Source organism: Gobio gobio (genome assembly GCF_949357685.1).
Source record: "Gobio gobio genome assembly, chromosome: 25".
NCBI lineage: Eukaryota > Metazoa > Chordata > Actinopteri > Cypriniformes > Gobionidae > Gobio > Gobio gobio.
The window spans coordinates 21,594,309-21,618,512 of NC_137121.1; the positions used below are offsets into that span (position 1 = coordinate 21,594,309).

At 37.6% G+C, this 24,204-nt stretch overlaps 2 protein-coding genes across 5 annotated transcripts; both read left to right on the plus strand.

Moving 5' to 3' along the window:
• The first annotated feature begins 61 nt into the window (after window positions 1-61).
• Window positions 62-9,609, plus strand: fnbp4 (formin binding protein 4). Of its 4 annotated transcripts, none has more exons than XM_079810309.1 (17): window positions 62-264; window positions 811-885; window positions 1,101-1,231; window positions 1,350-1,500; window positions 1,610-1,754; window positions 2,492-2,588; window positions 2,720-3,049; window positions 3,225-3,426; window positions 4,582-4,673; window positions 6,017-6,121; window positions 6,213-6,346; window positions 7,206-7,369; window positions 7,603-7,847; window positions 7,938-8,073; window positions 8,179-8,372; window positions 8,511-8,668; window positions 8,765-9,609. In XM_079810309.1, exons 1-17 carry the CDS (start codon window positions 144-146, stop codon window positions 8,853-8,855), a joined length of 2,571 nt encoding a protein of 856 aa, XP_079666435.1. In that variant the 5' UTR covers window positions 62-143; the 3' UTR covers window positions 8,856-9,609. The 4 variants fall into 4 exon arrangements, with proteins under 4 accessions (XP_079666435.1, XP_079666437.1, XP_079666436.1 ...); XM_079810311.1 differs by having other exon boundaries at window positions 7,615-7,847; XM_079810310.1 differs by having other exon boundaries at window positions 8,517-8,668; window positions 8,765-9,608.
• Window positions 9,610-10,884: 1,275 nt separating this feature from the next.
• On the plus strand, window positions 10,885-24,085 carry agbl2 (AGBL carboxypeptidase 2; the record flags this gene model as incomplete). Its single annotated transcript, XM_079808782.1, has 24 exons — window positions 10,885-10,890; window positions 11,060-11,123; window positions 11,242-11,382; window positions 12,934-13,119; window positions 14,033-14,140; window positions 14,228-14,378; window positions 14,482-14,715; window positions 17,174-17,579; window positions 17,682-17,824; window positions 18,118-18,277; window positions 18,365-18,491; window positions 18,769-18,869; window positions 18,969-19,081; window positions 19,187-19,253; window positions 19,339-19,443; window positions 20,113-20,199; window positions 20,329-20,442; window positions 20,563-20,620; window positions 20,713-20,913; window positions 21,001-21,034; window positions 22,833-22,948; window positions 23,141-23,243; window positions 23,346-23,474; window positions 23,549-24,085. The coding sequence occupies 24 exons, from the start codon at window positions 10,885-10,887 to the stop codon at window positions 23,658-23,660; spliced, it is 3,066 nt and encodes a 1,021-aa protein (XP_079664908.1). The 3' UTR covers window positions 23,661-24,085.
• Window positions 24,086-24,204: the final 119 nt, after the last annotated feature.

Genomic DNA, 24,204 nt, shown 5'->3' on the forward strand with positions numbered 1-24,204 from the left:
CAGAAAGGAAGACAACGTTATATAAGCTATATGAGAACTTTTATTTTGAAGGACACGAAGTCAATCAGCCATTTGGAAAGAAAGAGCGATCAGTTCCACACAGGGCTGAGATTGAGAGCGGAGCTCCATTACTAACAGCAGTGATGGGGAAGAAGACTCGCACAGGCACCGGCAGGAGAACCATATTACAGCTCTCACCGCCGGGACCGAACCGCAACGTTACGGGAGCCGCTAGAGAGGACGGGGTCGCCTCTGGATCCGAAGGTGGGCAAGAAAGAAATCAGTCAAATCGTACAAAGTCGTCGGTAGAATCAGATACACAAAAACATGGAGCAAGGCGAAACCATTTTAAGACAAACACGCTTGTGGAAAACGGGTTTATTTAGTAAACTAGTTGGCTTACATTTGAGACATTTGGCTAATCATAATAAAATATAACGTTATAGTTTAAATTAAAGTTAAATAGTTTAAAAACCACGTAAAAAACACAGTTCATATCTTTTGAACATCCGTTGTCAAGTTTAGCGTTAGCCACAATGCTACCGAGGAACCGGAAAATGTCCCTGCTGATAGAGCTTGACAAGCTGTTTATGACTTAAACAACATAAAATCATGCTTAATGATTTACTTTCATGTATTAAAGAGGAGTTTTTCTTATTCAAGACATTTATAAGCCACATTTGGAGTTAGCAGCGCAGCCGGAACAGGGCTTCAGACAAAGCGTTAGCCAACATGCTAATTGACCCGCACCAGAACAGCTTGGTTATAAATGTTTTAAACATGTTACAAACTGTATGTTTCCTTTTGTAGACGAACCTGAGGGTAACACGGACGGTCAAAGAGAAGTTAATATAGTAATGAAGACACCAGCTGTGAAGGCCACACGTGAGTTATGCTAAATTGTTGTCACCATAATATGAACTGTAGAATAACATTGTAACAATACGTATGTATAGCATGTAGGATGTATTGTAAAAGATCCTGAAATGTATTTTATGTGCAAGTGTTATATATATATATATATACACGCATACTTTTAAATACAAGTTAAAGAATGTGAATCAAATGTATTACAAATATCATTGTATTTGCTGCTGTAGAGGGTTTATCTCTGCTTGGAGCTTATGAAGACAGTGAAGATGAAGATGCGGCGGAAAACACCTCGACTGCCACAAAGGCAAAACATAACCAGTCGGCAGACATTGACAGCACACTTGCCAATTTTATGGCGGTGAGTGAAGTCATGGGCTACTTAATTCACAAAAGTGAAAATTGTCGTCGAAGCACAGTTTTTCTTAAATTGTCTTTTTTCTATCCACATGGGTTATCATATGTCTTCCCCCCCAAAGGAAATTGATGCGATTACGACCCAACCAGCCCAGACAGATGAATCAGGGACAGAGCCAAGTGCACCCGCCCCAACTCCTCCTCGCCCTGAACCCAAAACAGACCAGCAGACTCAAGAATTTCAATACAACACACAGTACTCCCTCGCAGGAGGTGAGTTTTCTAGTCGACTGGTTCGGTTTCCTACGTAGTGTATAAATCTCAAAATAATTAAAAACGTGGGAGTTAATGCTTGTTTTTTTTGTGTTTGGGGATGTTGTAGCTGGATTGGAGATGGGAGATTGGCAGGAAGTGTGGGATGAAAATACCGGCTGTTACTACTACTGGAATACTCAGACCAATGAGGTGGCCTGGGAGCTTCCTCATTACTTGGCAGACCAGATGCAGAGTCAACAGTACACTGGCAGGTGAGTGGAGCTAAACCAACACTTTATATAAATATATACAGTACCAGTCAAACGTTTGGAAACATTACTCATTTTATTGTCTCTTTTGTTTATCAAGCCTGCATTTATTTGATCAAATGTACAGGAAAAACTGTGTGAAATTATTACAATTTAAAATATTGTTTTTCTATTTTAATATACTTTAAAATATGATTTATTTCTGTGATGCAAAGCTGAATTTTCATCAGATTTATGATACATTTTGGAATCAGTTGTACTGCTTAGTATTTTTTTATAACCTGTCAGTTTTTTCCAGGATTCTTTGAAGAATAAAAAATTATTTATTTTAAATCTAAATCTTTTGTACCAATATTCACTACCGTTCAAAGGTCTGGGGTCAAGGTTTTTTTTTTTTTCTTAAAGAAATTAACTTTTATTCAGCAAGGATGTGTTAAAATATAAATAAACAATTTAAAACTCTCTCTTTATCAATTTATGCGTTTTAGATGTACCTTTTTATATATAATATATTGTTTATAATAAATATTAGTAATATTCAAGAAAATGATCAGACTTTGTTCATCCTAGTTTAAGAAGTAAATATTGCAATGTAAATGCAATTTTTTAAATATATACAGTATTTATTATATTGTGTATTAATATTGTATCTACTATGTATATTATGTATAAGTGTGTGTGTGTGTGTGTGTATTTATCATGTATTTGATATATTCATCTTGGAATTTTATTTTCCACAGCTCATCTGTAAATGGTAATGGTGTGGCACATCATAGCAGTTTTACTGAACAGTCTGTTGCAGCTGCTCCTGCATCTAAGAGAGAAACCAAAAAGAAGGCATGGACTTTTTTGTTGTGGCAACTTTCCCCTTAATTACATGAGATGGGAAAACTACCTGGAATTATTCATATTATTTTCTTTTTATTTACAGTTTGGTCATTAGTGTAATTCTGCCTCTGTTCACACAGGAAGTAATCGAGAGTGTTGTGGCTTTGACCAGCGAAGAAGAAGAGCGGAGAGGAGTGGCGGCTACTCTTCTTGCTCCTCTCATCCCAGAGGAGGTGAAGGAGGCAGAGGAGAAGTGGAGAAAGAAGGTGCTGGCCATAGAGGAGACCGTAGAAGCACCACTGGAAGTAGAGGGAGAAGGCACTCCATCTTTGGACTCCCCCGCTCTCCGGGACACAGATAGCCAGAGTAACCAGCGCAGCAGGAACCACTCAGCAGAATCTTCCGACAGGGAGGAGGAGGAGGCTGAAGAAGACACCATGGAACTAGAACTAGCACTAGAGAGGAAAAAAGTGAGTTGCATCTTTAGAAATAACTTTTTAGTCTATATTGTATGAATATTCCTATATTCTGATTACGAAGCATCATGTAAACCTCTGAGTCTTATTTTCATAAGCCATTATTGTCAAAGAAATATATGATTTTCTTTTTTGAAATGGTCATATTGAAAGTTTTTTTCTTCTACAGGCTGAACTTCGTGCCTTGGAGGAAGGTGACGGCAGTGCCGGTGGGTCGAGCCCCTGTTCTGAAGCTAGTCAAGATGGTCCTCGTAATTTACTCTTGAAGAAGAGCAAATGGAAGACGGCCTTCCTCCGTGCGCCAAGTCCTGACTCGAGCAGCCGGGGCTCAGACAAGGCGGAATGGACCGCTCCAGAGCACTCAGAAAATGGTAAAGATTGGCAGTAATAACCGAAGTTTGGAAATGTAATTATTAAGGCTGGGTATTGACAAAGTCAATTTGATTTCAATTCACAAGATTGCGATTTTTTTTTTTTTTTTTTTTTTTTTTTTTTTTTTTTTTTTTTTTTTTTTTTTTTTTCAATTTTACAATAAAAAAAAAAAATCTCTCAACTAATACTAGACAGGGATTTAGTTGGTACTACATTACTTTACCTGTACTATTGAAGGTTAAAATATTTTTTTATAATAATAAGTTATAATACTACTAACTTAAAAAAAAAAACCTTTAAATGGTGGCTGTCAAACATTTTAATGGATTTATTCAAACATACGTTACATATTGAAGAACACCAAAATTAATATGTAATATAGTATATATTTAGCAAAACACTGAGCTAACTGTAACATTACGTGACATTGTTTACAAGCTGGTTTATTGATGTCTCCCTGTGATTGAAACCCTGATTGAGCGATTACATGTGACGTGATAGGGATTTCGGTAAGTTGTACTGTATCTTTCAACATACCTTCTGATGTTCATTATTTATTTCGTGCTGTAACTTGTAGTAAAGAGGAAGAGATGATCAGTTCACGTGCTGCTTCGCTTGAACTGAGGCGGCAACAGCGATTCGTCACGGCACAATAAAGTATGCAAATTGGTATTTAAGGTTTGAATTTCATAAAATGGACAGAATCTGATATAAGGCTTTGTTTCATATCAACACTAACAAAGCACAACGCTTATTGCTATTTATTGGATGGGAGACGCAAAACAAAAGTTTTGTCACACTAGGGTCATAAGGGTCCAATACTCACTACTAACAAATTTTTTATGACTTTTGCCTCAATAAACGCCTAATAACTATTTAGTAATAGATAGTAAGGTAGTTGTTTAGGTGTTGGGTAGGATTAAGGGATATAGAATATGGTTATGCAGAATAAAGCATTGTGTGCTTTATACGTATTAATATCCTAGTAAAATGCATGCCAATAAGCAACTAGTTAATAGTGAGAATTTGACCCTAAACTAAAGTGTTACCAAAAGTCCTTTCATTCATCAGCTGAAAACAGCATATCAATCAGTACATTTGGTTTTGAACATTGTAAATGAATGAGTGACTTACTGAACCTTTTGTGTTTCAAGCACATTCCAAAACCGCTGAGAAGCAAGGAGAAGAGGATGAAAAGGAGAAGCCTGTATCCAAAGCTCTTCAAAAGGAAGAAGAGGACCTCAAGGTATTTAATACACTTTCCTGTTCTTATTGTGCACAAATAAACGTTGTACATTACGATTTGCTTCACAATCTATCGTCAAAATGTAATGGCTTATTTAGGTTTGGGGTCAGTAAGATTTTTTTGGTAATACTTTACAATAAGGTTCATTAGTTAACTACTTTAGTTAACATTAACTAATAATGAACTGCACTTTTAAAGCATTTATTTATCTTTGTTAATGTTAATTTCAACATTTACTAATGCATTATTAATCTTGTTAACATTAGTTAATGCACTGTGAACTAACATGAACAAACCATGAACAGCTGTATTTTTATTAACTTATGTTAAAAAAGATTAACTAATGCTGAACAGAGGTGTTGTTCATGGTTAGTTCATGTTAAAGGGTTAGTTCACCCAAAAATGAAAATTCTGTCATTAATTACTTACCCTCATGTCGTTCGACACCCGTAAGACCTCAACTCAGCAAGAACACAAATGAAGATATTTTAGTTGAAATCTGATGGCTCTGAAAGGCCTCCATTGGCACAATGCACCGTTCACTCTCAAGACCCTTAAAAGGTACTAAAGACGTCGTTACAAAGTCCATCTCACTACAGTGGTTCTAAAATAACTTTATGAATCGGCGAGAATAGTGCGCAAAAAAAACCTAAATAGCGACTTATATAGTGATCATGAACCTCATGAAGCTTCGAAGCGTTATGAATCAGTAAGTCGAATCATGATTCGGATCGCGTGTCAAACCGCCAAACTGCTGAAATTTGGCGATTCAAACTGCTCATTCGACTCACTGATTCATAACGCTTCGAAGCTTCATGAGGCCGTGTTTTGAAATCGTCATCACTATATAAGTCGTTATTTAGGGTTTTTTTGCGCACAAAAACTATTCTCGCCGATTCATAAAGTTATTTTAGAACCACTGTAGTGAGATGGACTTTGTAACGACGTCTTTAGTACCTTTTAAGTGTCTTGAGAGTGAACCGTGCCATTGTGCCAATGGAGGCCTTTCAGAGCCATCAGATTTCAAATAAAATATCTTCATTTGTGTTCCGAAGATGAACGGAGGTCTTACGGGTGTCGAACGACATGAAGGTAAGTAATTAATGACAGAATTTTCATTTTTGGGTGAACTAACCCTTTAACTAATGCATTAACTAATGTTAACCAATACCACCTTATTGTAAAGTGTTACCGAGTTGTTTTTTTAACATACCTTTTTTGGTATTTTCTGGTATACCTCAGTTACACTAGTATGAGAAAATGAGCTACAAGTTACTGGTAATATGAAATGTCATGGGACGGCAATGGTCTTTATTAAAAGTTGTCCATGTTGCCGCCTCTAGTTTCAGATCGGAGAGCTTGCTAACACACTCACCAGCAAAATGGAGTTCTTGGGAATTGACAAGAAAACCATCTCAAACTTTCAACTGCTGTTGCTGCAAACGGAGGTAAGGAAACCAGACAATAAGCTCATAAGCATTGTTTATACTGCTGGTCCATGTATTGAAATGGCCTTTTGACTTGTTTCCTTTCCTCCAGACGCGGATCGCAGACTGGAGAGAGGGCGCTCTGAACGGAAACTATCTCCGGCGCAGGCTGCAAGAAGCCGCCGAGCACATAAAACATTACGAACTTAACGCCACTCCCAAAGGCTGGTCCTGCCACTGGGACAGGTACGCGCTCCTTACCTTTCACATCCTTATCACTCCCCCTCCCTAAAAGTCCCCCTCCTCATGTGACGATTGACACTGCCTCCGCCGCTATGACATACGCGCGACTGATTTGCACTTGTTGTATTACTGGGGAGTGTTTACAAGCACGGATAAAGACAGAAGGTAATCCTGATAAGGGAGCGTCTCTAAAGAGCCAGCCTGACCACCAAAGATTTGGGCCCCATCGCTTCCCCTCAAAATCAGTCTAAAGGGTTAGGAAGGTGGTTGCGCGTGCGAGAGCTTTGAACTTTTCAGGACTGCCCCCAAAATGATGGGAGGAATGAGTGACACAGAGTGACCATATGGAAGCAGCGTGTCACACGAGCATCAATAAAGGAAGACGATGCCTTGCCCTCGGAGCCTGAAGGTCAGACCAATCTATTTCATTGTTTTACTGGATTTCTTTCCATGCACTATTGATGATTGTTAAATAAAAATGTTGTCTTTTACCCTCTGTTGAAGATGCCTGCCTTAAGGCATCTTGCGGAGGGGTTTTGTCACTGTCAGTGTGAGTATTGCCATGATTTGTAATGATGTTGGTAACTTTTCAGGACTGGAGATTTCTCTCTCTTTTTTTTCCCCCCATGTTTTTTTTATTTATTTACTTTATTTTAGTAGAGATTAAGGTGGGTTCTTTATTAGTGCACCCATTATAATCTGGTTTCTCCTCTGGGCTCCCAATGAAGCCCAGTTCAACATTCCCTCATTAGGGAACTAGAGCCCCCCTTTCCCTATGACTCTCCAAGGGTCTCACGACCTTGAAATCAGTTGAGGGAAAAGTTTCTAAGACGCATATGTGTGTTTGTTTCTCCACCTCTAGAGAGCACAGGCGGTACTTCTATGTGAACGAGCGGACCAATGCTTCCCAGTGGGAGTTTCCAGTCGTGCAGGAGGAAGAGGAAACCAAGCCGCCCCTACCGCCCACAGCTGCACCCGGAGACACTACTAGCCAACCATCTGCAGACACTACTGCTGCTATAACAGGTCAGGATTGTTGGTCATGACTCCTTTTATTTAAAAATACATTAAATAATTTTTAATATTATACATACAATGACTTGAATACACCTCTTTCATAGATTTTTAAATTCTAATAATGTTAAAATCACCAATTGCATAGGCTGAAATTTTAATCAAATAATTTGAAAGGGAAAAAGTACCTTTATAAAGTAGCATAATAAACATACAACTATGGGATTCTATTTTTTAATAAACAGTAACTTCCTTAGGAGATGTGCAGTCTTATTGGTTGGCTCCCCCGCCTCCTCAGCCACCGTTGCCGCCTCTTCCTCCAGAGGTTCCGCCCCCGCCACCTACGGAGCAACCTCCGCCACCCCCTCCACCGCCTGAATCTCCACCTCCACCCCCTCCACCACCCCTTGAGGATGACGGAGAGATCGAGGAAGTGGAAATGGAGGATGAGGATTCCGAGCCCCCGGCTCCTGGAACAGAAGAGTTCAAGGTCACTTTCTTTTGTCTTGAGAGTCAAGATTGTTTAGCTTGTGCTTTAGTGCAAACTAAAGCTATATACGTTTTAATGTCTTTTCCTTAGGCGGCTGAAGCAGCAGCATCTTTGGTATCTGCGGCTAAAGGACAGAAACGCAAGGCCCCAGGCTCCGTCCCGCTGCCCAAAACGGTCACCATCGGCAGCAGCGCCATTCTTTACACTCAACCCATTGCCACAGCTGGTAAGAATCAATACATTTTACACATTACATCAGTAATCAGTAATTTTGGAAGGGCGACCTGTCTTGTGGCAAGATGTTGTTCATGTTCCTCTCATTCTTTCACAGCCCCTCTTCTTGTTAGTAATCCTTACTGGGGGATGACCGCTGCAGTTGCACCTCCTCTGCCTACAGAAACCATAGTCCCACCAATGCCAGCCCTGCCCCCCCAACCACCCCCTCCTGCTCCACAACCTCCCAGCGTCCTGGAACCCATAAACAAAGTCCTTACAGATAAAACCAAGAAGCTAAAAAAAGAGAAGGTAGGTTTTGTTTTGTTTTTTATGTTGGGTTTTTATTACTTGATTTGTATTAATTTTTTTTAAAATGAAAAAAAAAAACTAAAATATTTGAGAAAGAATTCATAGGAAATAATTTGGTGCGATTTTGTTTTCGTTGAGACAAAGAAGAGCAAGACGAAGATGCCGTCCCTTGTAAAGAAGTGGCAGAGCATTCAGAAAGAGCTAGATGAAGAGGAGAAGTCAAGCTCGAGCGATGAAGATCGAGATCAGCTCAACAGCAAACGCATCGAGGAATGGAAACTGCAACAGCTTTCAACGTAAGTTCGAAGAAGCCAATGCCAAGAGTATCTACACACATTTGAGATGATAAACTGATTGTTTAAATACTTGTCTTTTTTTGTCTTCATTTGCAGAGGGAAGGCTGGGAAGAATGCTAACTTTGAAGCACTGCCTGATGACTGGAGGGATAGACTGTTAAAGAAAAGAAAGATGCAGAGTTCATAATATCAGTCTTGAAAGCTTCTGGCAGGGTTGGACTAACTGCTTTTTGGCATTGTGTCCCACTTGCTAAGCTTCAGTGGACTTTGAACAAATGTTTATTTTTTTGATATGCGCACATTGTCTGTCGGAGCCTATTTTAGGTAAACTCCGTGCTGCATCATCTCGTGATTCAAAGGTATACATTGTTCAGAAGTTATTTTAAAGATGCAATGAACCTGAAACCAGGTTAAACATGTACAGAATTTTTTTTGTTCTACTTTTTTTATTACCCCAACCATGAAACCTGTGCACGATTTGTCTATAAATTAAAACATAATGAAATCAATATTAAACTGTCCCATTTCTTCAGTTCCTCACAACTGTATTCTTACAAAGAAAATCCTGAGTTTTGTTCAATATGAAGTGTGCGAACATCAGCTGTACAGTGATCTCTCCTCTTTTACATTGCTGTAACTGTGTATCCAGCTAAGATTATTCTCAGATCAGACAAATTGACTACTTTTAACAATTTTCAGCCATGCATCCAACAAAATCAGTTGAAACTTTCACCTTGGCCACTCCATTGCACTTTAAAATATGATTAATCTTTTTTCCCCCCCATGGATGTGTGACGAACAGTCAACTCAACACAAATGCTATGTTCACTATGTCTTACTTTTAAATCTTGTGATGTTCAGTGTAAATGTTCCCCGAATTGGGGCTGTAGAGCCATTTAACTTTTTCTACATTGTAGATAATAAACTTTTTTTTTTCCACAAATGTTTTGTTCAAGAAACTGTTCTGTGAGCTGTTACTAAAGCTATTTAAAATTAAGTGAAAAAAATGTTAACATAAACTAAAATATAAAGAACTTATACTTCAAGTACAGATTTCATTTTGCTGCCAAGACAACAGTTCTAAGTTTTGGTCAGTTTAAAGAGATGGTTCACCCAAAAATGTAAATTACACCATGATTTACCGTCAAGCCAAACTAGTTGTATATGACTCTTCTTTCAGATGAATACAATCAGTTATATTAAAAATGTCCTGGCTAATCCAAGCTTTATAATGGTTGTGAATGGCAGCCCAAAATTTGAAGCCCAAAAAAGCCCGTCCATCCATTATAAAAGTAATCCACACGACTGCAGGGGGTTAATAAAGGCCTTCTAAAGCAAACCGATTTTTAGAACCATATCCATATTTAACACCCTGTAAAGTAAAAAAATCCAGCTAAAGTATCCGGTCTGGTGGACGTTTTTTTTTTTTTTTAAATGTAACTCTTTTTGTATTCGTCTAAAAGAAGAATGTTATGTACACTTAGGATGGCTTGAGGGTGAGTACATTTGTTGTTGAACTATCCCTTTAAGTAGACAATGAATTACTAAAACTGAAAATTTAAAACAGAAGTTATCATACATTTGATGGGCCCATCAAGTGTTTGGTTACTCATGTTCTTTAAAATTTGTTATTTTGTGCTCCGAAGAAGAAATTCATACAGGTTACAACTTGATGGTGGGTAAATAACATTTTCATTTTTAGGTGAACTATCTCTTTAATGAATCTTAAATAACGACTTCAAGCTCTATAGCACAAACGTTTTGCTTCTTTTTAAGCAATATATTACTTTCCTCCTGATTTTATTTTATTTTACATGTACATATATAAACATTAAACGAATTAAAAGGTAAATATATTTCACAACAAGTGCCTGCTCTACGTTTTTGCAGCGTGCTTTACACAGGAAACGTGCGTCGTGCCCATGGCAACTGTTACACAAATGGCGTCTGGGGCGCCTCAATAATAATTGTAACGATGAGATTTGCATTAAAAAGTGTAGTTGTTTAGCTCTCTACTAGGGCCATTTTAATAAAAAAAAAAATTTGGGACACTATGCAGTTGTCCTTAGGGGGTTAAAACGAGGCATTCTCAACTAACCAGCGGCGTTATTTGATATCCTGTCAAGCGCTTGTAAACTGTGCAGTTGTTTACTGTTTAGTGTTGTTTACGATGACTTAATGACCCGCGTGAAGTCGCATCGCTTTGAGGTTCGGGAATGCAGGTGAGTAATGGCACAAAATTTACTGCTGCTTTTCACTCTACGGTTACAGTCTAATATTACCCAGTTGGTTAACATGCCAGCTCACTGATACTCAATGCCTGTTAACCTTCGTGCCCCCTTGCTTGTATTTAAACTCACTTCTTTGTTCTCTTATCATGTTGAACAAAAGAAAAAAGATGATTCATACGAGAGATTCATTTTGCTACATCTTCAGCATTATGGATTCTTCTCAGGTAAGTCATTCAAGTCAACATTAGACACTGTTAGACTGGTTTAATAGATGCTATGTTCTCTAATATAGCATTACATAGTCTATTATTTTTCTATCTCACATTTTGTTTCTGTACATAGACAACAGCTCCTCTGTGCATTCTGGCGTCCCCTTCAAAAGAGAATGGGAGGGCAACCAAGATTCAACTGCCTCAGACACGATCAACTCACCATCTGAGAGCAATGACTCCAACCTAGAAGAGGAACCCAAGCCATGTCAAAGTATATATGCAAAACTGGCTCTTGGATCCTGTTTCTATGAAGTGTGGAAGCCCATTTTGCCACAATAAAAAAAAAAAAAATCAAGTTTTGGTGAATTATAATTTATATAAAATGTTATAATGATGATGTAAAACATTTACATCATAATTATGACATGCTAAATAAGAATTATGACACAAACCTTTCCACTTAATTGTCATAATTTCAACTTTTTATCTCGTAACATAATTTAAATGTTATATCGTATTTTGACATTGTCATTATTTCTTTTTATCCCAGTTATAACTAATATGTCAAAATATATACATCAATGTCTAAGTATGGCAACATTTGGACTTATATTTCAACATTCTTTTGGACTCTACTAAGTAATAATTATGAGATTAAAACTTGAAATTATGAGATAGTTGAAATTGAGATAAAAGGGTCATAATTATGATGAAAAACCATCACGTTTTTAATTTCTTAATCTTAATTTATGTCATAATCTCGTCTTTTTACCTGATCGTTTTGATCGTTAAGTTTGTCATCATTTTGACTTGGGTAATAATTTTGACTATTTTCTCATAATTATGACTATGTCAATTTTGACTTTTTATCTCATAAAAAGATGGCTGTCTTAGTACATCTTTGTTTTTTGTTTTTTGTTTTTTTATAATTTTGACTGTATTTCATATGTCATAACTTGACTTTTTATCTCATAATTTCGACTTTGTAATAATTTTGACTTTTTATATCATAATTGTCTTATGTCAAAGTTTTGACTTTTTAAATCCAATAATTTCAACATTATTTTGAAATTATGAGATAGTAATAATAATGAGATTAAGTCAAAATTATGACGAAAAGCCATCACATTTTTAATTTCATAATCTTGATTTATGTCATCATTTTGTCTTTTTATCTGATCATTTTGATTAGTTTGTGATAATTTTGACCTTTAAGTAATAATAAAAAATAAAAAAATCCCTCTCAATTATGAATGTCAATTTCGACTTTTTATCTCATAATTATGACTTAGTATATCTTTTTTTTCCTCCGTAATTTTGACTTTCATGATGTTAGCTGACTTTATATCTAATGGTTATGACTTTTTATTCTCATTATTATGATTTACCAAAGCATGATTTGTTTTTCTAATGTGGTGGGAATGGGCTTCCATAATGAAGCATGAATATGATATGTCAATTTACATATTGTACCATACAAGACTAAATAAATTTGAACTCATGTAAAGATGCCATATGCTGTGGCATCATTGCCACCTAAATTTAACCATATATTAATTTCTCTCAAGTTGCTACACAATACGTAACTCTTGAGTCTAACGGTAGATCCCATTTGAAATTCATTGCCTTTATAAAAGATTCAGACACTAAGAAACGCATGATTGATTTAGGGAGCATGTACCAGTGATATGTCTTGTTTAGACGGGTAATGCTGATAATCGTTGCTGTTGACGGATGCTTCTCACATGTCTCTTAACTACAGCATGTTTGTTGGGTAAGAGATCTTGTATAACTATGTCTGTGTGTTTCATTTCTTTCCAAGACTTTTTCAGCTTAGACAAAGTTCTCAGAACACGGCAGCTTGTTTTTGACTTTGATGGAGAGCGGCCCATTCCACGACTAAGGGACCCTTTGGACCTCTTCACTATCCCATCTACCTCCTGTCCATTCCAGGGCGTCCGCTGGCCCATAGAATGTGAAGTGATCCGTGACAAAATCCAGCATATAGGTAAAAAGGCAATTTATGAACTCATACAATGAACTCTGATGATAGCCTTTTTGGTAACACTTTATTTTATAGTTTTCTTGTTACATATATTACATGTACATACCATAGTAATAACAGTAAATTATGCATAATTACATGCAACTAACCCTCAACCAAACCCTAATCATACCCTAACCCTATAGTAAGTACATGGTGTTAATTACTATTACGCAGTACTTGAATATATAATTACACTTTAACAATGACACCTTAAAATAAAGTGTAACCAACTTTTTGTTGTTTTTTATTTGTGAATTAAAATGTTTTTCTATTTTTTGGAGAGAAAAATCAAAAATGAGAAAGATCCTAAAAAGAAAATGAAGAAAAAAAAAGCCTACTTAAAACAAAGGAAAACATAATCTTTTATCATTATTTCTTAGGGGAAAAATAATAATAATAATAATTTTTTCATAGGTTAATAAGTATTTTAAAAATTTCAGATATTTTGACATTTTTATGACAAGACAAGTTTAATTTAGGTTGAAAAGTGTCATGTAGTGTGACTCACCCAAAATTAATGATATACAAAAAATACTTTTTACCATGCAAAATATATTTAAAAACATAAAAGTTTATGTTTCACCCGTTTTAAACTACACACCATTTTGATGGAATTTTTTTGTCACTTAAAATATCAGATAATTTGACTTTTTATGGCAAGACAAGCTCATGTGTTGCGATTCCCTCAAAACTGATGATAATTATGAACAAGCAATTCTTAATATTTGCCTTGCAAAATGTATAAAAAATATTTTTTGAAAATAAGAATTAAAATTTCACCCTTTTGAAACTAAATTTTTAAATATTTTGTACATCTTAATTCATAAATGAGGGCTGTAAACCCTCCATTTCTTCTATATCTTTTGAAAACCAGAATGGGACCCCTCAGAGCCGGAGCCGTTCTATCAGCCAACAGGTGAGGAGCAGACTCCCATGCCAGTAGGAGCGGTCAGAGGAAACACTGTCTACTGCATAGACTCAGGTAAGAAAACATTTTGCTCTGTGTAAAAATCTCTAGCAACTTCCATACTTTGGTTTTATATCCTCTTTTCTTGGTTCACTATTTTAGCCACAAAAACCTTCTACTTCACCTATTCTCGTGTGGGTGGGAGCAGAGGACCCATTAAAAGTGCCACGTCCTGTGCCAACCATCAGGAGGAGCCTGCGCTAGCATTTGAGTCTCGTTTTGAAAGTGGAAACCTACAAAAAGCTGTGCAAGTGTGAGTCATTCAGCTTCATAAACACTCCCATAAATACTCATCTTTCTTTTCAGAGTCTGCATATCTTAATCTAATGTAAACCTGTCTGATCTGGGTGTTCCAGTGGTCAGTATGACTATGAGCTGACTTTGCGTACCGACTTGTACACCAATAAGCACACTCAGTGGTTCTACTTCCGGGTGAGGAACATGAGGGCAGGCGTCAGCTACCGCTTCACCATCATCAACCTGATGAAGTCCAGCAGTCTGTATGGTGCCGGTATGCGCCCGTTATTCTACTCTGAACACGCTGCCTGGCTGAAGAGAGAAGGATGGCATCGAGCAGGAACCAACATCAGGTGACATATAGTGATTTGTCTCTGTTCTCATTGCAATGTTTTAAAGTCAATGTGAAGACACAAAGTTGTGGCTCAGTTATGTCCAAGATAAATTAAAGGATAAACCTTTTTAAAATCTAGTTGAAAACTATGGAAGCCTATTTCTGCCACATAAGAAAAACAATCATGCTTTGGTAATAATTATGACATAAAAGATACTAAGTCATAATTATGAGATCAAAAGTCAAAATGGTGAGATACTAAGTTATAATTATGAGGAAAAAACATTGAAATCATGAGGAATTATGAGATAAAAAAAGTCGAAATTGAGTTGACTAGATAGTCATAATTATGGCAAAAGCCATATTTGTTATAATTGACTTGTCAATTTATAGTTTGTCTCATAGTTAAGACTTAGGCCTAGTCCACATGTACACGGGTGAGTTTTTCCCAAGGGGGTACCCCAGCCCCCGGAAAGCGTACCACCCATAGGCCCGCATGCTAACCAAGCCATCACCTGTTGTTAGCATCCCATTGACTCCCATTCATTTTGGCCTCACTTTGACAGTCAATATCTTTACATCTGAGGCGTTTAAAGACTCCATTCGTCCATTGTTTATTTCTAAACAAACACGACAATGTATAAAAGGCTTCATTACCTTGTATCTTACACTATCGCTCCGTTGAAGCTGTTTTTGTAAAATATAGGCTAACGATTGCGTCATAACCACGCGACTGTGTCGCGCAGTTGAGCAAATTACCGTATAGACCCGAGGAGAAGCTCGTAGGCAATCTTTTACTGTCTATGAGGCAATTGGGGGGACGTGGAGGCATAAACGCAGATAGAGATGTTGCAGATCCTGCTTCATTCATCAAAAGTTGCTCCTGCTTACCCTCTCTGTCTCTGCAAGATTCTGTGATTCAGATTTTATGTTGCACAACTACTAGAAGACTTGCCACTGTCGGACAGGCTGATCACGTCACATCTACATCGTCAAGCTCAGTCTGTGGCTGCGCAGTTCGCTCAGCCATCAGGAAGTGAGTGCTTCTACCTGACTTCAATTCTCCCCGTTGAAGTCTATGCGGTCGCTCTGTCCATTTCTTTTACTGTCTATGGTTTTTCCTCTGTTTAAAAAAAAATTTGCTTCCACATGAAAACGCAAAAACATGTTATGAAGCGCTGTCAAGAGCATGCCAAACCAACAGGTGGCAATATAACCCTAACCGTTAAGCCATGTTGGCCAATCAGAAGCCTGGAAAAAAGGTTATTGCCGGTTCTGGTTTTGACGTAACAAGCCAAATTCTCTGGTTTCACTGTCCACACAACAACACTGCAAGTTTCTAAAAATCTTCACCTTGGTAGGAGTTTTCAAAAAGTTTGGTTTTCATGACCGGATACTGCGCTTGCGTGTGGACGAATGGCCAAACCGCATAGAAAAAGCTGCGGTTTTGAAAATACCTGTGTTCGTGTGGACAGGCCCTTAGTGGCCTGGTTTCACAGACAGGGCCAGGATTAGGCCTTAGTTCAATTAAGGCATTTAAGTATATTTTATAAATGTGCCTTGGAAAAAAAACATTACTGGTATGCATCTGGAGACAAAACAATGGAAGTGACATATTTTAAGATATGTCATTGCAAGTTGCTTTCAGTTAAAACAGCTCAAACATGCATTTTAGTCTAGGACTAGCTTAAGCTTTGTCTGTGAAACTGGAGGAGTATCTCTTAATTTTGACTAGTATGACAATTTCCCCTTGTCTGTCATAATTATGATTGACCAAAGCATGATTTGGGCTTCCATAGAAAACACATACAATGTCCTTAGAAATGTACTCTTTGTATTCATGTTGATCTCATATGGTTTGAATTTTTTTTATAACACTTTCAAGAAGTATTAGTTTAATGATAAATGTTATGTGGTGTAAAAAAAATAATTACATATTTTCCTTACATACATGTGAGTGTCTTTATTTTAAAAAGTTTATTTAAATATCATTAAGATTTTGGGGAGTCAGACCACATGAGACTATACAACTTGAACTAGGCCTAACCATGCCTTGTCATAAAAAGGTCATATTATCTGATATTTTAAGAGACTTATTGACCTGAGGGTCTGCAGGGGTTCTCACTATGATATCATTTCCTGTTTTTTTACACATTTAGTACACCACATGACTTTGATTTGGTGGATATTAATAAGCAGTAAAGCTCTTTGACTAAAATATTTTTTCTAAAAAAATGATAAAATTATACTTTTTTTTTTCTCCAAAAATTTAAGTTGGATTTTTCTTCATTATGATATCAGGACACTGAAATTGTTGGCTTTATGCACTTCAAAAAAACATTCAAATGAATTTTATTTCAGAAATTACAAACATGCTTATCAAACATGAGGTGTATTCAAGTCTTTGTATGTTTAAATCGATCCGGACAAAAAAGGGTGGGTGTCAGTGACCCAACTCTTGTCTCAATGTCTTTTAGGTACTACAGAAACAACACTGAACAAGATGGTAAAGCTTTGTACTCCCTTACCTGGACCCTGGAGTTCCCTTATGACAGCGACACCTGCTACCTGGCCCATTGCTACCCTTATACATATTCAAACCTTCAGCATTACCTGCATGAGGTCATCTCAGACCCTGTCCGTGCAGCTTACTGTAAACTGCGGGTTCTCTGCCGTAGTCTTGCGGGGAATGCGGTGTATGTGCTGACTGTAACATCACCGTCCACCAGCTTAGCAGAACGGAAAGCCAAGCGGGCCGTAGTCGTGACGGCACGGGTGCACCCAGGAGAAACCAACGGCTCTTGGATGATGCAGGGCTTTCTGGAGTTCCTGCTGAGCGACTTGCCTGACGCTTGTTTGTTGCGGGAAGTTTTCGTCTTTAAGGTGAGGGAAGGAATGCAGGGCACGGATGGAGAATGGGTTTCGGCAAAAATGTCTATATATGCTCATGCCAAATGCTTGATGTTAAGGATGTTCTGGCCACAGGTTATACCGATGCTTAACCCTGACGGTGTGGTGGTGGGAAACTACCGCTGCTCACTCACAGGCCGCGATTTGAACCGAAACTACCGCAGTCTTCTGCGCGACTCTTTCCCCTGTATTTGGTACACTCGCAACATGGTGAAAAGGTGAGTGAGGATTGTGTCACTCTTTTAGCATGCTAAACGTGAAATAGGTGCGGTCACATTCGGTGAAATTTTGCACAGCTCACACAGAAGTCACTTTCAAAGCAAGCTTTCTGAGCTTGGTCAGCATGGCGAATTCGCATGACCAACTTGAACATGAGCGGAATCTGCATGGAGAAATCTTTCACTCTCAGGCAAAACTCCCAATCACACAGATTCCTATTGGAATGACTGGATTTCGCAGAGCAATGGTAAATGTGACCGCACCTATACACCTGGCTAATCTGATCCCACAGGTTGCTTGCCGAAAGAGAAGTGGTGGTCTACTGTGACTTTCATGGCCATAGCAGGAAAAACAATGTGTTCATGTATGGATGTAATGATCGGAAAGATGCCTCGCAGTGTCTTCAAGAACGCATTTTCCCGCTGATGATGAGCAAGAATGCCAAAGACAAGGTTAGCTGCGGCCTTCATAGTCCTAATAGCATGGCAAAGAGCATTTAGTCTCTCATGCAATGTTTGAATTATGCTTTTGTCTTTTAGTTTTCCTTTAGGAGTTGCAAGTTCAAAATGCATAAAAGCAAAGAGGGTACCGGCCGCATCGTCATGTGGAGACTAGGCATTAGGAACAGCTACACAATGGAGTCTACTTTCGGAGGCTCAACATTGGGTACTTACTACAAGTTATCAAAAATGTGTCCAACTCTTAAGTGTGAAAGGCTGTGCATGTGTTTTGGAGGAGGCGTGGAGATGGAGGGGGTGGGATCTTAAGCTTTTAAAGCTAGCTTGCTATTGCTAGCCTCTCGGAAATTGCCTGCCCTACCTTTTAATATTTATATTTTAGCTTTATTTCAATTAACAAAAATGTTTTTTAATAGTTTATTTTTAATTAACAGTATCAACACCGGTGTACACCAAAAAGACATGTCCATTGTTTTCATTTTTAGGGGACAGGAAAGGAACACACTTCAGCATGCAGGACCTGAAATCAATGGGCCATTGCTTTTGTGACACTCTGCTTGACTTTTGTGACCCTGACCCAGCCAAGGTGGCCTGTCTTTGGGCTTTACTCCTTTTTAATATGGTTTTAATCAGCTTTGAAACAGCATAATTTATTTAAAAATGCATTTAAATATTTTTTAAACAGACTTCACTCTGTCTGGAGGAGTTAGGGGTGTTATTGAGACAAGAGGTCAAACAAAAACTAGGAAGAGAACTGAACTCTTTAGAGAATCTGTCTGACATTGACGTCGAGTCCAGGTAAAAGTACAGTCAAATAAAACGATATGTTTCTTGTGAACATTTGATAACTGTATGTCATAGCAAACCCTATCAATTATTTCACAATCTTGATGTTATGTGCAGCACAAGTGGATCAAACAGTACTGAATCAGATGGACTTCCTGTTCATCTTTTAAATGCCACAAACAAGGTGCAGTGTGCCGCAAACCCTCTCAGAGACATCCTTAAGAGGATTTTTCTTCATCTTCATTTTTCTTCATTTTACTTTAAAACAGGGCAAGAAAAAACACCTAAGAAGCCGTAAAGAAAGAAACAGACTCCGGCAAGAACGAGTACGGAGTGCAGGACCCAAAATTATTGACAGGAACATCAAACATTTGGTTGGTCTTACTAAAAATAAATGTTTATAGGTTATTCCTAATTTATTATGATAAATTTGGGGAAAGTCTCGTTCTGTTATAGTGCTGGGCAATCGATTAATCGTGATTAATCGCATCCAAAATAAAAGTTTGTGTTAGCATATGTGTGTGTGTGCTGTTTATAATAATTATGTATATACAGTATAAATACACACACATGCATGTATATATTTAAGAAATATTTGCTTGTATATATTTATATAATTAATCTTATATATAAATATTTTATATATAAATATAACATATTTGTCTTTAAAATATACATGCATGTGTATATATATATATATATATATATATATATATATATATATATATATATATATACACACATATATTATGTAAACACAAACTTTTATTTTGGATGTGATTAGTCGTGATTAGTCGCGATTAATCGATTGCCCAGCACTAGTCATAAGCTGTTCATACATTACCAATACAAAAAGCGATGGATACATGACAATTCTTATATATAGCCCCTTTAAATAAATATATGTATGCATTTAAATAAATAATAAATGTATTTGATAGCTTTAAAAGTTTAATAGATTTTTTTTAACTAAAATGTATTTAAGAGTAAGCACACGGTTTCAATTAGAAGTGTTATAATATTAGCTATATGCCTTTCTGAAGGATCCTGCGCCCTCGAATGAAAATACAGTCAAAGTGAGAATCCAAGAGAAAACTATGGGATTCATGAAGGACACTAAGAAACAAAAGGTAATGAATCCACATTCTTTGTGTGAGTATGGTCCGAAAATGATGATGATGAGTGATATATGATGTAAAATACCAAAGAAATAGGATTGAAATGATAGTGAAAAAATGTGTATTCTCTGTGCTGTGTAGGTGCCAAATTCAGTTAAGGCAGACCAGACTGTGAGGTCTTGGATCCCTCATCCCACCACTCGCATAGGTGTTGTAGATAATGTTGCAGATCTTTGGGGGAACAGACTAGATAAGGTAACGGATCTGAATAGATATTTTCGATAATTTACCTAATCAGGCACTGACCATCAAATAATTCAAGATTATGGCAGAATACAATGCACAACAAACAAAAAGAAACCCTATTTATTCCAGATTGCGCCTGCCACCAGTTTGCACAATGGTTTTTCATCTTGTCGGCACTCTGTCTCAGGTAGATATATTTAAATATATAAAAATTAATCATTCACTTTCCTTTCCATCAAGAGAAGTGCATAAAGTTGATGAAAATGTCATGTTTTTCAGTTGATCCTACACACAAAACGTATCAGCACGCTACCTCATCTGCCCCTCAGGGGCAATTGCAAAGGCAGACCCTCTTAGTTACTGGAGGTCATAAAAGATGTCCGTCTGTACCAGCCTCCAGAGAGAGAGCCCTGACTATACCAGTCCAGCCGTACACAATTCCCTTCTACCCCGATTTCAGACCCCTACCAGAAATGAAAGGTATATATATTTTTTTTTCTCACAGGCAGCTTTTCACCAACATTTTGACCACACTGATGACCTATTTATCATTTTGCCTTCTCACAGGAAGATCCCGTATTTCAGACATTATGCAGAGGAGGTAAGTAGACTAACTACACCACATGACGGCAAATTACACTTCACAGTGGAAGGGGCGTAATAATACCAGAACACCTTAGCAACTACACAGTAATTCCCTGGCAATCATTTTTGTACAATTCCAAGTGTGTAATAACAATAAATATATGCACAGCGCTTCACGTTTTCCACATTTTGTTATGTTACAGCCTTATTCCAAAATGGATTAAATTCATTATTTTCCTCAAAATTCTACAAACAATACCCCATAATGACAACGTGAAAGAAGTTTGTTTGAAATCTTTGCAGATTTATTAAAAATAAAATAAAAATCACACGTACATAAGTATTCACAACCTTTTCCATGACACTTAAAATTGAGCTCAGGTGCTCCTGTTTCCTCTGATCATCCTTGAGATGTTTCTATAACTTGATTGGAGTCCACCTGTGGTTAATTCAGTTGATTGGACATGATTTGGAAAGGCACACACCTGTCTATATAAGGTCCCACAGTTAAAAGTGCATGTCAGAGCACAAACCAAGCTATGAAGTCCAAGTAATTGTCTGTAGACCTCCGAGACAGGATTGTATCGAGGCACAGATCTGTGGATGGGTACAGAAAAATTTCTGCAGCAATGAAAGTCCCAATGAGCACAGTGGCCTCCTCCATCATCACATAATTAGAGCTGGCCGCCCGGCCAAACTGAGCGATTGGGGGAGAAGGGCCTTAGTCAGGGAGGTGACCAAGAACCCGATGGTCACTCTGACAGAGCTCCAGCTCCAGAACCTTCCAGAAGAACAACCATCTCTGCAGCACTCCACCAATCAGGTCTTTATGGTAGAGTGGCCAGACGGAAGCCACTCCTCAGTAAGAGGCACATGACAGCCCAGAACACAATTCTCTGGTCTGATGAAGCAAAGATTGAACTCTTTGGCCTGAATGGCAAGCGTCATGTCTGGAGGAAACCAGGCACAGCTCATCACCTGGCCAATACTATCCCTTCAGTAAAGCATGGTGGTGGCAGCATCATGCTGTGGGGATGTTTTTCAGCGGCAGGAACTGGGAGACTAGTCAAGATCGAGGGAAAGACGAATGCAGCAATGTACAGAGGCATCCTTGTTGAAAACCTGCTCCAGAGCGCTTTGGACCTTAAACTGGGGAAAAGGTTTATCTTCCAATAGGACAAGGACCCTAAGCACACAGCCAAGATAACAAAGGAGTGGCTACGGGACAACTCTGTGAATGTCCTTGAGTGTGCCAGCAAGAGCCCACACTTGAACCCGATTGAACTTCTCTGGAGAGATCTGAAAATGTCTGTGCACCGACATTCCCCATCCAACCTGATGGAGCTTGAGAGGTCCTGCAAAGAAGAATGGGAGAAACTGCCCAAAAATAAGCGTGCCAAGCTTGTAGCATCATAACTCAAAAAGACATGAGGCTGTAAATGGTGCCAAAGGTGCTTCAACAAAGTATTGAGCGAAGGCTGTGAATACTTTACGTAACTTTATGTATATAAATTATATACATACTATAATAATATATACATTTAGATAAATAATTCGTAATTATATATATTTATATATATACACAAACATTATATTAACAAACTTTTGTTAGATGCGATTCATCGATTTGACAGCACTAATACATACATTTATATATATAATATATGCATACACAATTAAATAATATATATTATTTATAAAATAATATACATAATGTATGAATTATTAATGTAGATTTACATGTATAAACTGTCTTTAAACATTAAGATGATAATAAATTAATAAATATAAAAAATAAAGGACTTTACCCACAGTCAACAGAAACTCAGGCAGGAAAGACAGATGCAAGTGACCCATATCCCTGTCAAACACTTAATGCCACTCGACAACATGGGAACACTGAGGATCAGTCATAAGACAGATGGACAAGGTAAACATTTAGTATTTCTTTAAAAATTGGCATGTCTGTTATACTTGGACAAACGTAACTAAATTTGTTGTACATTATGTATGTGCATTGCACAACTTGAAATTTAATATCAGACTTAAATAAAGCCTCCAAATGTTTTGGCAATGTGTATTATGATACTTGCAACCCGATTCATTTTCCCATGTTACCAAGGTGCTGTGGCTGGCCTTGCATCACCAGATACAGAGCAGTCCAAGAGGACCACCGACCAAATCAGGAAACAAGACGGCTCCTGTTTCCTCCCTGACCTGCACAGGTTTAACTCATTATTTTTCTAGAGGTTTGCTTGACTCCTGTCACATAGACCGCAGAATGTCATCAGCCGTTCTTACCGCTGTCATTGTGTGTTTCTCTGTAGCAATGCTCAACTGTTTGAGAACCAGGCTGCGTTTAGAAGTCTGAGGTTAGGGAGGCTGTCTAAAGGAAGCAAAACTCAGGTTTTTGGAAGAATTGCTGCCTCCACAGAAAGCCTGAATAACGAGGAGAGGTATGTCGCAAAAAGAACACTCACATTTTGTTTAATCGTAGTAAGTTAACTCATCAGCTGATTTCCTTGACAAGGCTCCATCTGCAGTTCATGCAAGTGGAGGACGAATCCACAGATGTTCTTCCTCAAACGTCTCACACGCAGAAGTCTCAGGAAAAGCAGGTCAAGCCGGACAAAAGCACATGAAGATGAAGAGATGTTGAGCAGGAGGTCCTTTCTTGTTAAGCCAAGTGACTGAATACAGAAATGTGACTTTTCTTTGCAATCATATGCCATTCCCCGTTTCAGTTCAGTGCAGTCCATCAATTTCTATGCATTTAATAAAAGGGACATTAATACTAGAAAACAAAGACTATGTTTCTTGTTTTCCCTTTTTGAGCCATTTTCTGAAAAAAAAAGAGTATAAGTTATTCTAATATTGACTTCCCTTCTATTAAAGAGATGTCCTTACTTATTTGAAGTTGCCATGTGTGATAAGCATGATTTGTTATTTTTATTTCTAATGAAATAATGTGTGGAAGTGATTTTTATTATAGCTGATTTATCTACTTAATTAAATTTGTAATTTTGTTCAATTCAGCATCAATAAATAATATGATTTAGAGGTTTATAACATTGGAGTGTATTCTGTCTTTGTCTTAAAAAGTCTGTAAAATGTTTGTTTATTTGCCCACATACAAAATATAATACAAGGCAAGATTTGTTTGTATAAAATAAGGCACCAAGACAT

Coding starts and splice junctions, on each gene's coding strand:
- fnbp4 (XM_079810309.1), top strand. CDS start 144: ATGGGGAAGAAGACTCGCACAGGCACCGGCAGGAGAACCATATTACAG. Junction 7,370..7,602: donor CACTACTGCTGCTATAACAG/GTCAGGATTGTT, acceptor TTTAATAAACAG/TAACTTCCTTAGGAGATGTG. Junction 8,074..8,178: donor TCAACCCATTGCCACAGCTG/GTAAGAATCAAT, acceptor ATTCTTTCACAG/CCCCTCTTCTTGTTAGTAAT.